Source organism: Cyprinodon tularosa, unplaced genomic scaffold (assembly GCF_016077235.1).
Source record: "Cyprinodon tularosa strain WSP-4 unplaced genomic scaffold, ASM1607723v1 ctg33, whole genome shotgun sequence".
In the NCBI taxonomy this organism is placed as follows: Eukaryota; Metazoa; Chordata; class Actinopteri; order Cyprinodontiformes; family Cyprinodontidae; genus Cyprinodon; species Cyprinodon tularosa.
Genome location: NW_024039041.1, coordinates 675,206 through 691,236, shown reverse-complemented (window position 1 = coordinate 691,236; position 16,031 = coordinate 675,206). Strand labels below are relative to the sequence as shown.

At 38.6% G+C, this 16,031-nt stretch overlaps 1 protein-coding gene across 1 annotated transcript in view; it reads left to right on the top strand.

Moving 5' to 3' along the window:
* The first annotated feature begins 1,180 nt into the window (after window positions 1-1,180).
* The window catches only part of ctdspla (CTD (carboxy-terminal domain, RNA polymerase II, polypeptide A) small phosphatase-like a), a 51,988-nt gene continuing 37,137 nt past the window's right edge, over window positions 1,181-16,031 (top strand). The window contains exon 1 of the mRNA XM_038293672.1: window positions 1,181-1,692. Within this exon, the coding sequence (XP_038149600.1) occupies window positions 1,617-1,692 (76 nt within the window). The 5' untranslated portion in view covers window positions 1,181-1,616. The remainder of the gene's footprint in view (window positions 1,693-16,031) is intronic.

Genomic DNA, 16,031 nt, shown 5'->3' with positions numbered 1-16,031 from the left:
AAAATTTGGTTTTGTACAGCTCCCATGACCTTTCAATTTTCTACAAGTGCAGCAGTGATTGAATGTAAACATCGCTGTAGAAAAAATAACATGGTGCAAAAAAAACAAATCAATATGGTCAGTTTGATGCAGAGTTTGTGACATGATTTAGTTTTTTCAGCATTCAGCTGTCTGATGGCAGTGGGGAAGAAGGTGTTTCAGAATGAGAAAATTTGCTATCACATGGTTCTAAAAGGAATATAAAAAAAAATCAAAGAACACCTTGCACTCATAACCCCATTATGATGCATGCATGAAAGCAACACAAGACATTTTCAGAGCACAACTGATAGAGAAATAAGTTCTGTTTTTGATTTTGTGCGCCCACCATATTGGTGCCTCCCAGGGTAACTACTTCCACTAATTAGTTAATTGGCCTACTGAGACATTAATCTAATGTCCTCAATAATTAATTTATATTGTTCCTGTAAACGACAGAAAACCACTTTGAAGGAAGTGAAGAAGGTTTAAAGGCTGTTTTTTGAAGTACTTTTAATTTCTCAAATCAACACCGCAAAAATGATCTAGGAATAAGTAAAACTTCTCTTAAATCTTGTGTATTTACCCTTAATTTTAGTAGGTTAATGGGATGATTTGCCAATGGAATGAGTATTCTTACTCTTAAAATAAGATAATTAGATAATATGCACTTGTAATAAGACAGGGCAGTTGCTTTTTGTTATTTTAAATGTAAATTGTCTTGTTCCATTGCAAAGTGTCTCGCCTACCTCCTCAATTCAAGACAAATGCACTTATCTTAGGAGAAAATGACTCTTTTAGATTAACATTTTTACAGTGAAGAGAGTAAACAAAAACAAAACAAAAAAAACTTTAAGACAAACATTTCTTATAAAAGCTTAAACCCATAATATATATACTCCTCTCTTCACATTGTGTGCTACCTACAGCCAAGGTCCTGCTGCCATTTCAGTGAACTTTCATGTTGCCACAGGAAAAGTTCAGCCTTTGTAGGATCATAAATTGACATAACTATTTATGTCCATTTTTGTTTTTTGCCCAAAACTGGAAGTTTTTTGCACGTTAAAAACAACTCCTTACAAATAAGGAGTGGGACAAAGAGGGTGTTTTTCTAACAACGCTGGAGGCGCGTTTCTGTAGCGCGCCTGCAGCCCTGTGGCAGACAGGAGGACGGTCGCCATCTCTGCGTAAACACCGTTCCCATATCACGCAGTTGATATTCCAGTGTGTGGACTGGAGCAGTAAAGAAGCAGCTACAGAAGGCGGGGGCTATGCTGCCTGCAGCAGCAGCAGCAGCAGCGACCATAGAGGACACATACGGCGGCTTCAGAGCAGGACTGACGCTTTTGTTCGCCTCCTCACACCCGAAAACGATCCTCGGTGCGCCTTCCTCTCGTTGAACCTTTTTTCCCCCTCTCATTCTATTGTTTTTTTTTTAAGCCGATGGGACTCGTACGGTTGCCATAAAATGGGATTTTAATGGTGCACGTAGCAGCAGGCTGTGCACAGCCGGGGGACCGTAGCTGGAGCAGCGCGCCGGGTGATGATCGCCGAGGAATAACAGCGCTGCAGCCCAAGGTGCGCAACATCTCGTTTCCATGGACAACACGTCCATAATAACACAGGTTGCAAATCCGAAAGAGGAGGAGAGCATCTCATCGAGTCAAGATAAAGGTAAGCGGACCAATGACGTGATCCGCGCTCTTGCTTATGGTGTTTGATCATTATTGTCTTTTTTTTTGTTTGTTTATTTTTCTGTTTTGCATGGGGAGAGCAATCTGTGCAAGCCTGCAGCGCTCTCAGTCAAACAGGGATCTCTGCAAAATGTATTGATGTAAAACCCTCCATTGTTTTATGTGAAGCTGAGATCCCCCCCTCCCACACACACACACACAATAAAATAAATAAAAACTGCCACCATGCCTCAATTCGTCCAGGACACTGCAAACTTTGTATTTTTTTTTTCTTCTTTTTTTTCAAACACGCTCACGATTCTAATCAACCTCAATTAAATTCTGTGGTTTTATTTTTAACCCTCAAGAGTAAGAAGGATTTACTACAGGGGGGCGGGAACAACACTACGTCCCTCTTTACACCAGCATCAGGAGTACAAATCTGCTATATGGGAAATGAACGCATGTAATTGATCAAAACTAACAGGGACGTATTGTGCTACTTGTTATAGCGGGCGCAATTATATTTTATGTATTTATTTATTGGGTTTGGGGGCGGCACAGCTGAATTGCAGGAGTTTTATTAAATCGTTGTAATATTTAGGGCTGGATACAAACTGGCCCACTTATGCTCACTTTAGCCCTTAAAAGGTTAAATGGGCATAAGTGTTATCTTATTAAATACAAGGTGATATAAACTGAGCAGCTGGTTGAAGTTCATGCTATATGCCCTGATTAAGAAGTAATTGAATTAGTAGGCTACTATTAATACATTTTTGTAGATTTATTAGGAGTGTCGGAAAAATCGATTTGGCAATATATCTTAATTTTCGGCTGCCCAATATGATATTGATCTTTCAGCTCCTTATATCAATTACAAAAAAAAAAGAAAGAAAAAAACTCCCCTAAAGCAATGGGGGGTAATGTGCTACTTCTCCACTGCTCTATGGTTGGCTCTGTGGAGCCACTTTGCTTTCACACTGGAAGATATGGGCTGTGACCCCTAGATCCCTCAATCAATGTATAGAGAAGGGACTACGTATATAGTGGACTTTATAGTGAACTCGGTTAACTGACTGTACGGACAGATGATCACTACTTTTTGCTCCGTGTTGGTCACGTTGTCATGATTTTCTTAAGTGATCCGACCCACGTTTCCCACATCCAACCCCCGTTGGGTGTTTCCTGAATCCAACCCCCAACGGAGGTTGGATTCAGGAAACTCAGTGTGCTGATAAACCGGAACTGGAAGAGGGAGGGAAGTATCAGAGGTTAGTTCAAGATCTGTGGCAACTTTGAGCGATGGCTGAGAGAAAACGGGACTCATGTTGATTGAGAAGACTTCTTGTCCCAGAATCCAGTTAGTGTTGGTTTATCCAGAGATAGAGACTCATTGGAGGGCTAACAGGTTAAGACTTGGTTGGATCCTGAGGAGCTATTGAGCGGACTGTCACTTGGGAATACAGGAGGACTTGAATGGAACTTGTGGAGGTTAATCCCCTGCTCAGTGTGAGACTCAAACAATCCTTCCAGGGGAAGAAGGTCAAACATTCAGCTTGCAGGAAGACTTCCTGCCAAAAAGGCAAAGACAAAAACAAGGTTAAGCTCAGCGAAAACAAAGACTCAGTTAGACTCAGCAAAACTCAGCTTGGCTAGAGTACCCAAAACTGGCAAACACTTTGGCGTCGAGGTAGTGACAGTCCACCGCTCAAATAGTCCTCAGTAATGAGCCAACCAGCCGCAGGTGTGTGGGAGGACCAACGAGAACAGGGCGCCACCTGGTGGTGAAGGGAGAGAACAACACAAAAACACAATCCACACAAACTGGATTCCTAACACATGTGACTGCGTTACTGCACAGTGCCTCCGCCATCTTTGTTATTTGTCACCGCTGTTGGGTAGTGACAGTGGGCCGCTGTGATAAGAAATCCCATGATGCTTTGCAAGTAGAGCTCTCCTTTCTGGGACATATCTGCTAGTCTAGTGACCATGGATGATCACTACTTTTCAAGCTGCATGGGGAATTTCGAGTCCACTACTTTTTCATCCACTAGATGTTCGTGCGGATAGGGCGTACAGTGGGCGCAGACTCACTTCAACCCCAAACAACATAGCTCCCAAAGTTACTGAATCATCAATATCTTCAGATGATCATATATAGCACTTGCTTTCTTATCTCTAAATTTACATGGTATTGTATTGAGACCCAAGTGTTGTGAGGCGTATTGTACTGTAACACCCTTGCCAGTACTCACCCAGTTTATCATCTGCTACATAAATTAAATAGGAAAAGTCTCTATATAAATGTCAGTTAAAAAAAATAAAACAAGTTGACATCAAAAAGAGAGAGAGAGGAAATTTTCTCATGTTTTGTGCAACAATGTTTGTTAGGAGACTGATAAAGAATTCTCAACATGACATGAAGGTTTTCATAAACATTATGTTTTTTTGGTAATAACAAGATTATTATAGTTTTCAATTAATAGTCAAGTTCAAGTGAAGCATTTACATAGTGGCTGACATTCCCTCACTCGGACCGATCCCTATGAACCACAGGGTGCTGGGAGTCCGGAAGGAACACAGCGTCCTTCCTCACCCAGTGTTCTCTGCAGAAAAAAAAAAAAAGCAACAGTGACCTTTTCCCATCAGTCACCTCTGAGCAGTTCTGTCATGCAGCACATGGAGCACTTTTAATCACTGCACCTCTCATAATCAGCATCATAATGATCTTTTTTTTTCATATTAACTTTATACATGGGAGCACCGTCTGGTAGTCTGTGGGATTTAAACAATGTTTCTTGCTGTAAAATCCCCTCCGGAAATAATCACACACATACCCACACACAAATACATATATAGTCTTCCTGTTTCTGTGTATTTTCCATATAGGCAGTCGACACTTGCTCATGTAGTTTCATAGCAGAGCCTTCCTGTTATCTGCTAACGTCTAGCTTTCTCTTGTTGTCTTACAGACTAATTGACCTGTGTAAAAACATTATGGTATCCCTGAGCTTATTCAATATTAGACATCTTAAGGATGTTTAAAAATAATATTCTTCCTTGATAATAGCATCCTGTCTAAATTTGTTTTGTTCAATCAGGTGATTGTTAGTAGAGAGAAGGTTTACTGATTTGAAAAAAAAAAAAAAAAATCAAGATTTTAAGGTTTCATACATTTTTTGGTGCATGTTGACATGGTAACCTCAACAAATCCGTTTGAACTACAATAAAAGTGTTTCCCCAATGAGATCAATGCATGCTTGCGATACCCTAGTAATGGCTGTTTACCCAAAACAAACCAGTATTGATTTTGTTTTCCCCATTAAGACCATTTACATTTCCAATTTGGAATTCCCACTCTCTATTCACAGCATCTGCTTGCCTTTAATAGCCGATCCAAGATGGCACGTGGAATCTCATAATTAATCTGGAGAGATCAAATCCAGGTGCAGCTGCTGTTCAAAGTTGACTCAAAACACTGATGCCAACTCAAACGACTGCTGTATCAAATACACAAATACATGCACACATACAATAATGATAATAACGTTCTTCTTTCGGTCGAACTATGGGGCATAAAAACTGTAGGCCAGATATTGAGTTGCTAGACGCATAAATACAAACACGATGACCATAAAATTATGATATAAAAGATCAAGATACAGATAATAAAAAAATATAAAAAGTGATCAAAACAACATATGGAAATATATATGAATTTAAGAAGAAAAGTAAATCTACTAAAATCCTTAGAGAAATTTGTATTTTATGCTGAAATTAAAGACTGAAATAAAAATCAATTGAAACAGTCGGGTAATTATTCCACAAAAAGTAAAAAAAAAAAATAATAAAAAAAAAATCCACTGGAGTTTGTTTCCAAGTTTGAAGACATTTCGCCTCCCATCCAGGAAACTTTTTCAATTCAAAGTGTCAGAAATAACATTAAATTTGAGGCTTTATAGAGTGGACCAAAAAAGCCATATTCTGGCTTAGAAAACATGCAACTTTTGAACTATTTTTGGAATGAGTATGACCTAGATGACTGAGAATCTTGACTAACAGTTTAATTGATTCAAAGTAAACCTTAATTATTGTATGGGGACATACGATAAGTTTTAACAGATATTTTGCACCTTAGTATTTATATCTAAATTCAGTTTATGATGTCTCACCCTAAATGGGCTTTTGGTTTTTCATAAAACAATAAAAAACTATAACAATAGGTTCAAATCAATATTACAGAACTGATTAAAGTTTTTAGAACAATGGACATTTTTTATGTTAACTTCTCTTACAGACAATGTTTGTTTTAAGAGAAGTTTAACATAACAGAGAACATAACAGAAGATCCCACTATATATGATCTGGAGGATAGGTTGCAGACTCTGCATTCTGCAAGGAATCACAGGAAAACAGCAAACTAGGAGACTTACCGTATAAACATTGAGATACATTTAGGATTTGATCACTTGGAAAAATTTCCAAGGTTGATAAATTTCAATTTTTATGAGGAAATGGTATTGATACGATCTTGCAGGCTTTCTGTCAGAGATTTTCTATATAAGAAGGGCAAAAATAATTAATTGGATTATTCAGGATTAATCAATTTTTTTTAAATAATCGGCAACTAATTTAGTAATCGATTAATCATTTAATGCAGTATAGAGACTCAAAAACATGCCTTTAGATGGCAGAGAACCCCACTTGGAGCAGCAATTACAGGTGCTGGTCATAAAATTAGAATATCATGAAAAAGTAGATTGATTTCAGTAATTCCATTTAAAAAGTGAAACTTGTATATTATATTCATAAATTACATACAAACTCATATATTTCAGATGTTTATTTTGTTTAATTTTGATGATTACAAATGACAACAAATGAAAATCTCAAATTCATCATATCAGAAAATTAGAATATTGTGAAAAGGTTCAAAATTGATGGCCCCTGGTGCCACACTCTAATCAGCTAATTAACTCAAACCACCTGCAAAAGCCTTTAAATGGTCTTTCAGTCTAGTTCTATAGGCTACACAATCATGGGGAAGACTGCTGACTTGACAGTTGTCCAAAAGACGACCATCGACACCTTGCACAAGGAGGGCAAGACACAAAAGGTCATCGCTAAAGAGGCTGGCTGTTCACAGAGCTCAGTGTCCAAGCACATTAATAGAGAGGCGAAGGGAAGGAAAAGATGTGGTCGAAAAAAGTGTACAAGGAAGAGAGATAACCGCACCCTGGAGAGGATTGTGAAACAAAACCCATTCAAAAATGTGGGGGAGATTCACAAAGAGTGGACTGCAGCTGGAGTGAGTGCTTCAAGAACCACCACACACAGACGTATGAAAGACATGGGTTTCTGCTGTCGCATTCCTTGTGTCAAGCCACTCTTGAACCACAGACAGCGTCAGAAGCGTCTTGCCTGGGCTAAAGAGAAACAGGACTGGACTGCTGGTGAGTGGTCCAAAGTCATGTTCTCTGATGAAAGTAAATTTTGCATTTCCTTTGGAAATCAAGGTCCCAGAGTCTGGAGGAAAAGAAGAGAGGCACTTCATCCACGTTGCTTGAAGTCCAGTGTAAAGTTTCCACAGTCAGTGATGGTTTGGGGTGCCATGTCATCTGCTGGTGTTGGTCCATTGTGTTTTCTGAGGTCCAGGGTCAACGCAGCCACATACCAGGAAGTTTTAGAGCACTTCATGCTTCCTGCAGCTGACCAACTTTTTGGAGATGCAGATTTCATTTTCCAACAGGACTTGGCACCTGCACACAGTGCCAAAGCTACCAGTACCTGGTTGAAGGACCATGGTATCCCTGTTCTTAATTGGCCAGCAAACTCTCCTGACCTTAACCCCATAGAAAATCTATGGGGTATTGTGAAGAAGAAGATGCAATACACCAGACCCAACAATTCAGAAGAGCTAAAAGCCACTATTAGAGCAACCTGGGCTATCATAACACCTGAGCAGTGCCACAGACTGATCGACTCCATGCCACGCCGCATTGCTGCAGTAATACAGGCCAAAGGAGGCCCAACTAAATACTGAGTGCTGTACATGCTCATACTTTTCATGTTCATACTTTTCAGTTGGCCAACATTTCTATAAATCCTTTGTTTTTATTGGTCTTCAGTAATATTCTAATTTTCTGATATGATGAATTTGAGATTTTCATTTGTTGTCATTTGTAATCATCAAAATTAAACAAAATAAACATCTGAAATATATGAGTTTGTATGTAATGTATGAATATAATATACAAGTTTCACTTTTTAAATGGAATTACTGAAATCAATCTACTTTTTCATGATATTCTAATTTTATGACCAGCACCTGTAATAATCAACAATTTGCAGTTAAGATAAAAAAAAACAAAAAAAAATTTTTCCTCTATCAGTATGATATATCCTGAACTCCTCAAATGGAAAAGTTTTAGTTTCATCTGGTTTCATTTCTTAAAAAGCATTTAATAAGGAATCTTTTTCTATCCGATTATTAATTGAAAAAATAATCTACAGATTAATCGATTTGCAAAATAATCATTGCAGCCCTAATTCTAAGCATATGCCAACCCTTAACCATTTACACCGATACATTTGCAGTGGACATATCGGAGACATTGCCAGCCAATATCAAATGAGTTAAGGCCCTTTACCTTAACCTGGACAATCATATAACTCATGTTAACACACACACACACAACTGAATATGCAATCCTAGAATGAATCTTTCCTCACAGAAATTATGTTATGCAATAAGTGGTTGTTGTATTGTACTATGTAATTATGCAGAAAATTTATATAAAATTCGATAATAAAGTATTATTTTAAGCGAAATACACACCTTTCTGCTAACAATGTGGTCATAGTCCAATATGCAAGCTAAATGTGAACACACATTATTTTTTATTTTTTTCTGGGTGGATGAAAGCTCAATATTGGCAATAATATCAGCATCGGCTAATGATTTGTTTGGAACTTGTCCAATATGTTTTTCAGGAGGGGGAGAGGGTTTGTTTGCCGTGAGAAGTTTGTTTGGCATGACAGTGAAAGTGTAGGAATATGGGTTGTCAGGAGTGTGGTCAATTCTTTATGGCTTAAAAAAAGGTATCAAAATATATTTTTATATATTATCTGTTAAACATCCCATAGTAGACATGACAATTCAATTTAAATTCAATTTAGTTTTTTCATATATCACATTGATATTCACAATACATGTCATCTCAAGTTACTTTAAAGGGACAATTCAACCAGAATGCAGTCAGATTGTTAAAAAGTTTTCTATCTAAGGAAAACCAGCTGATTCCATCGACTCGTGACAGCCATATTAATTAGATATTTACCGTTAATGCTTGGAAATTGCCCAATTTTCACACGATCGCCACAGCCAGGAACCGGCTGGCCATTATGAAGATGACCGATTTGAAGTGCTGGTTGTTGCCTTTTTGACAAGTTTTTCTCTAAACATCTTTTCCTGCGCTTGGTCAGTGTTTGTTCTGGTCAGACTGCAAAAAATGGGGAGACGAATCACCCGGACAACAGAGGTGAGGTGAGACGGTGTTCTGGAGCAATGATGAATTCATGATACTTTCCCATCTCCTATTTTTTTATACGTAATGATGCAATGACAATGTGCATGAGACAACAGTATTAAAGAATTTATGGATTTAATGGTTTAATCGGCAGCATCCCTAATAAAACCTTTCTTAATTTGTGCTGTAGTAATGAAGGACTTTTTTTAGGACAAGACAAGCAGAGGCATTTATTTGTAAAATAAAATAACTGTTGAGTGTTGCCCATTTCTGCTGTTTGGTCATTCAATTATTGTCATTGGAGAAAATAAGTGAAGCTGACTAACAGCATACATTTTCTTCAAACAGTGAGTCAACCCATTCCGTCATTTTGAACATTTTGTACCCATTGGAGCAACAGCTGATTTCAAGCCATTTTTAATTCTGCACATAGTCCACTGAAGTGAAAAGTGGTTTTGTGACTTGGATTATCAATATTACCAACAGCTTAGTTGTTTTGGGATGATCAGTGGTACTAATTGGTCGTATCTCACTAGCCTAACTAACTGAGATGAGCATCAGAACAAAAATAAATCTGTAAGGAGTATAGAAGAGTAACCTACAGTAATTATCACATGGGATTTATTTTTATTAGACATTTATTTGAATTTTATTCTTTAAGTGATACATTAGCATTTTTCTGTCTCTACTAAACCACTTAAATTAAATAGCTAAAAGCTTTAAACAACAGCTAGAAAATTATTTGATTTTGTGGGAAATGATAAAATTTTAGCGATTGATTGGACATTGATACAAATTGACAGAGATACCTGTATCCAAGATGTCTCCCTTAAGCTTTGACCTCCTGTCTGGTTTTGGTTCACATAACTAATGAAAACAAAAACATGCACACCCTCAGTTGATCAGGAGCTCCAACCTTCCAGGATGGAGATCCTGCCTTAAACTTTCCAGCTCTGTTGGAACTGACAGGAAACAGCGCTGGTTTGTCAGTGTTTTACCTTTCTGCACAGAGGAACGAATGCAAAGCCACAGACAAAAACAATTGTTTATCTAATCTCTCCTTTTAAAGAAGTAATGCAGTAAACCAAATTATATTGGGTTTTGTAAGCAATTTACATATTTTCCACTGTGTTTGCTTTTGACTAAGTGAAGCTATGCTTATCATATGGTAGCCACCTAGTTTTCATAGGATGATGCAATGAGATGTAATTGCTGTTCTAACAAAAAATGGAGTAGGAGCCATCGGGCAGCAGGCCTCAGTCTCACTTTCTAAGTCACTCTGGCTATTCCTTTGATAGCATTGGAGGGAATTGTGAATATATAAGCCATTTAAATTAATCAGATAAGTTACATTTCCCTTTTTCTCCACTTTTGCTGTGTGTTTAATGATATTTAGTGATTTTAAGGCAGAGTGTTAAGCATACTGCTGCAAAACTGCATTGAAAAGTGTCTGATTTTCAGAAGGATTAAGCATGTTAAAATATTCACCAATAAGCTTGTGCAGAGTGAATCTTCAAATAAGGAGCAAAGTGATTTACATTTGCAACTCACCAGACCGCTTCTGCAAACCTATTTTTGTCTTGGTGCCATCATCAAACTGTAGATCATATTCTAATTACCAAACTTTACAAATTAATGGGTGGAGGATATGCTGATGTAAAACATTTTCGGGGGATTTAAAACATTTTTTGCGTCTTTTTAAGTACCTTTAAAGGTCAGGAGAAAAGTCACCTAACAAATATCTTCAGTCATTGTGATCACAAAGGAAGCACTGATACAAAGTCAGAAGATGAAGAGAGATTTTGCACAGATTTAAACATATTTGGACCTTCAAAATAACAATAGATTTTTATGTATCAGCCAGCAAATGTAAATTACATTGGTAACACTAAACTACAAACAGAAATGTTTAGTCCAACTTAATGTCAGAAAGGGATTTCACAAAGTTTGTCTTTTCCTAAATTTTATTTTTTAACTGTTTGCTTGCTAAAGACTTCCTTCTTATTTGCTGCAGAAGAGCGAAAAACATGTAATTAGAAGAGAAACAGAAAAAAGAAGTTGCAACAGATGTTAGGATTTCTGCAAGCTATTGGCACATTGAGAAACGATTCCCTTAGAAATTATTAGAAATTATTTGCATTTGTTAAAGAAACAAGGAAAAAAAAACTTTAAAGCTGTAATTATACAGAATCTTAAAACACCTCAGATTTTATGCATAATTGGCTATTGAGGTTATTCCTGGAACCGACAGCTTGACATTACTTAAGTGTTTATAACTAGAAGACCACACCTGCAGGGGAGGGAGAAGCACAGCTAAGTGAGGAGAATTAGTGTGAGTTTTGGCTGTCTCTGAGTTTCTGGCAAAACTTGGCAATCTCCCATGTGCACTGCTTCGATACCACAGCCAGTGTTGGGGAGCTTGTGTTCAGTTAGAGGCTTCTCCATCCTCCGTGCACGGCATGCATACAGTCTAGTCGGTAGTCAGTGCATCATTTTGACATAGAGGATGAGGAGAGAAAAGTTGAACTGTGTGCCCTGAGGTGCAGGTCCTTATTACAGATTTATGAACTCCTTGCTTCCAAAGCAGCTTAGAAAAGCTGATTATATTTACCCCAGGGAAAGAGCCGTTGAATGATAGACATTTAATAAGAAAGATTTATTTTCTCTAGTCCAGTTCCATACTTGGTAGCTAGCTGGAAAAGATACAATTTAGCGTATAGGTGTGAAGAAGGAGAAAGTCCTCTTGAAAAAAAAGTGTGAAAATTCTGTCTTTAATGAATACTCTGATATTCCTTAAATAAATGAGTGTGACTCAATGTCCCAAACTGGTAAGAAATACACACTAAAAACTGTGATTACAGCAAAAGATGTAAAGCTGTGTATTTTTCAGTCTTGGTCCCATATAATTAAAATGGAATAAATTTTCAGTTTGTGTTTTGGCTTTGTTTGGCTTAACAAGACTTGGATTACCAAAAAGTATGCACAATATTCCAATTTATAAACATTATTTTAAGCTAAACTCAACTTTTGACTGAAGCATTTTTATGATAAAAAAAGCAATTATATCAAAACCCAAGCAGTTATGATAGCATGCATGTATTAAGATAGAAGTAAGTTTAAATCATGATATCTTTTGACAGTTAATATCAAGTTAGTAGTTATTTTGGAGCGTCCTTTACAAAGACTTTGCAAAGATGCATTTACACTCCAACTCATGCTGTGAAAAGCCACCGGGGAAAACAATCTTGGCCGTATGTTTCCTCACTCCTACACTTGACGACCGTTAAGACTTAAACCATATGCTGCAGGAAGTCCACATGCTCTTGCTCATAAGTTCCAGGCTAGCTTCCAGGTTACAGCATAATATCATGAACATTGTCTTATTAATGTCCTGTACACACGTTAGTTAGAGCCTAATGATTCAGAAACTGTTTACAAAAAAAGTATGACTCAAGAATTAAACATTTTCTCTAAAGCATGAAAAATTCAAACACTGATGAAAAAATTGTTTTCCCTGTATTTCAATTCCTCCTTTGTTAAAAATGAATACAATTTTGCATCAAAAGCTTTAGAAGAAATAAAAAAAACTTACTGTACTTACACGACACCAAAAAAAGTAGAAAATGTGCTGTTTTTAGTTAAGATCAAAATATTTTTTTTTTGCCTAAATACAAAACAATTGTGTGGTGCCTGATGTTCATTTTACAGAAAAACACCAAACGTACCGTATTTTCACGACTATAAGGTGCACTTAAACGTCTTTTTTTCCCCTCAAAATGTGCGGTGCGCCCTTTGGTGCGGTGCGCCCTATGTGTGTTGTAACTGCGACTTTTGAGACCACCTCATTGAGGAGATGATGAAAGAGTGGCTGAATGTAAGGAGACCAGGTGTTTTTTTCCCACTCATCACCATTGCTGTTAATATGTAACTCCATGCGTGCCCATCTCACAGCTGATGTGAAAAAATTGGGGAAACAAATTAACGCTGTGCTCGCTGTTCAACCGCTCGACATCAGTGTGAACTGGACCCAGCAGGTGCAGCAGAAGCAGCGAGTTTACATGCAAAGTCAATGGTTGACGCGCGTATAGGTGCAGCAAAAGCTCCCGCAGCGCGTTTTGAGCAGCAGGCGCTGCGCATCAGGAGCGTTTAAGCATCTGCCAACGCGCTGCTGCTGCTCGAGATGGAAAAATTGAAGTTTTGCTGCTGGACGCGCCGCATCAACCAATCAGAGAAGCTGATCTGGGAGCTGACAGCGAGACAGACACATCGCTCTGATGACATATGATATTAACGCAAATGAAAAAGGCTGGATGGATGAGGAGATGATGAAAGTGTGGCTGAGGCAGGTGTATGTGAGGAGACTAGGTGGTTTTTTCCACGCATCACCATCGCTGCGTGCCCATCTCACAGCCGATGTGAAAAAAAGATGAATCAAATGAACGCTGTGCTCGCCGTTATCCCGGGAGGTCTGACAAAGGAACTTCAACCGCTCGACATCGGTGTGAAGCGGCCGTTCAAAGTAAGGCTGCGAGCGGCGTGGGAGCGATGGGTGACAGATGGAGACCACAGTTTCAGGATAAGTGGAAGGCAGCGCAGGGCAAGTTACGCCACCGTTTGCGGATGGATTGTAGATGCTTGGACTAATGTGTCTGCTGGCACTGTTGTTCAAGCTTTCGCGAAAGCCGGCATTATTTCTGAGGGGAGCCGCGCTGCACGGCAAGTGACTCTGACAGCGAAGAAGGGGAAACTGGCATGTCTGATTTAGCGCAGCTGTTTAATTCAGAAACAGAGGATGAGGACTTTGAGGGGTTTGATTAATACTTTGTAATAAATACATGAATAAAGCACAATCATACTCAGTTTTGCTCCCGCTCTATTTTTCTACCTGAAAACTTAATTCAACAGCAGCCTCTGGGCCGGGTCTCCTCCTCTTCACCGCGGTGGCTGGCAGGTGTTTTTTCATCTAAATCTTGCAGCTATATTTGCTGTGATCAGTGGGAATAAAGTAGTTTTAATATGTTTTTAAGTTAGAAAGGCCACCTGAAAACTTCATAATTGCAGTCAGTTCATCCAGATTATTATCCTGCCTATAGGCCTACTATTTCTGTCGGAGGCGCTCAGACCCCCACATACCAGCGGTGCACCGACAGTAGAAATCCCTTCATCAGCAGCCTCTAGGCTGGGCAGCCTCCGGGTTCACGCGGTGGCTGGCAGGTGTTTTTCATCTAAATAATTTAAACTGCAGGCACCAGGATACCGGTAATAAAAGCGAACATATTCCGTCGGCAGGTTTCAGGATTTTCAGTTAATTTAGGAGTGATCACAGCGCTCTGTCATCTGCCATGTGTCTGTCTCACGGCCAGCTCCCAAGTTTGATTAATACTTTGTAATAAATACATGAATAAAGCACAGTCATACTCAGTTTTGCCCCCGCTGTATTTTTAAATACGCAGTAGAGGTATTTAAAGGTAGTAGAGGACTTGTACCTGTATATAAAAAACGCGCCCTATAGTCCGGTGCGCCTTATGTGTGTGTTAAATACAGAAATGGGACACATAACTGAGACTGCGCCTTTTAGTACGGTGCGCCTTATGGTCGTGAAAATACGGTATATTTATAGCCATGACTGCAAGGATTATTTTTTTAATTTGGCCTTTTTCTAAAGTCAACAGAGAGGAAACACATGGTGTAAGGTATGTATACCTAAGGTTCAATTACATTTTTAATTTTTTTTAGAATGATATTTCTGTTTTATGATCCCTTAAAGTTATTGTGGAGGATTTTCACAATTCGTTTTTAAAAGACCCACCCTCTCCACCTTAAAAAAAATGCACATGCACAACTCGGTACCCGCTCCCGAGAGGGAACGCCTATTAAACACGTATGAGAGTGTGCACCAGCCCATTTCTCCTTGTGCATGCTCTGTTTAGTTGCTGTTCTTACAACTCATACAAGCTTATTGTGTCAGAACGTCCACTCTAACCCCTAAATCCCTTAATCACAATATAGAGCGGGGACTATATAGTCGACTTTTTAGTGAACTCAGTTAATTTCAGGCTTCTGTGACAGCAAATCTCATAATGCTTTGTGAGCAGAGCTCTCAGCGCAAAGCATTCTGGGATATATCTGCCTCTTCTGAGGCCTTTCTTTTCTTCTCATACACTTCGTAGACACTTTTTCTCTTACGACGCCCAGCCATTTTGAAAGAACCGCAGTGAGAAAGGTGAGCTTCAATGACTGTCTGAAGCCATAGCTTATCACACATATACGCCTGAAAGTGCGTATGTAGAGAAAAAGACAGCTAAAGGGACACACCTTACGTAAACATCACCAGAATGATTAACAATTAGGAGGACCACTTATTTTGATGATCCACCCGAAAATGAAAGATCATCCTCCAGAGCTTTAGGTGGTCACAAATATGTTCATCAAAATGATTAATTAGTAGTTATTATCATAAACTTTACTTTCACTTTTAAGCATATAGCAGTTTGAGGTAAAATTATGTTCATTACAGAAGAGTACTTATTTGATTGCTGCAGGATTGTGTCAGAAAAGGCCCTAGTAGTTGCATCATACATCGTGTGTGAGCACTGTAATGTTCACGTCTTGACCTTTTTGGTACATGTCCAAAAGACTCTGTGGCAGCATGGCTGATCAGATTATGAATGCTACAATGATAAATGCGTAGGAAGGCAAAGCATTGTTTACCAAAGGCAGTGTACCTCCTATTCCACTGAAACATAAAGCAGATAAACAAGAGAATGACAGGGGTGCAAGAGTGGCCAACTCAAAATCCACAGTTAAATCG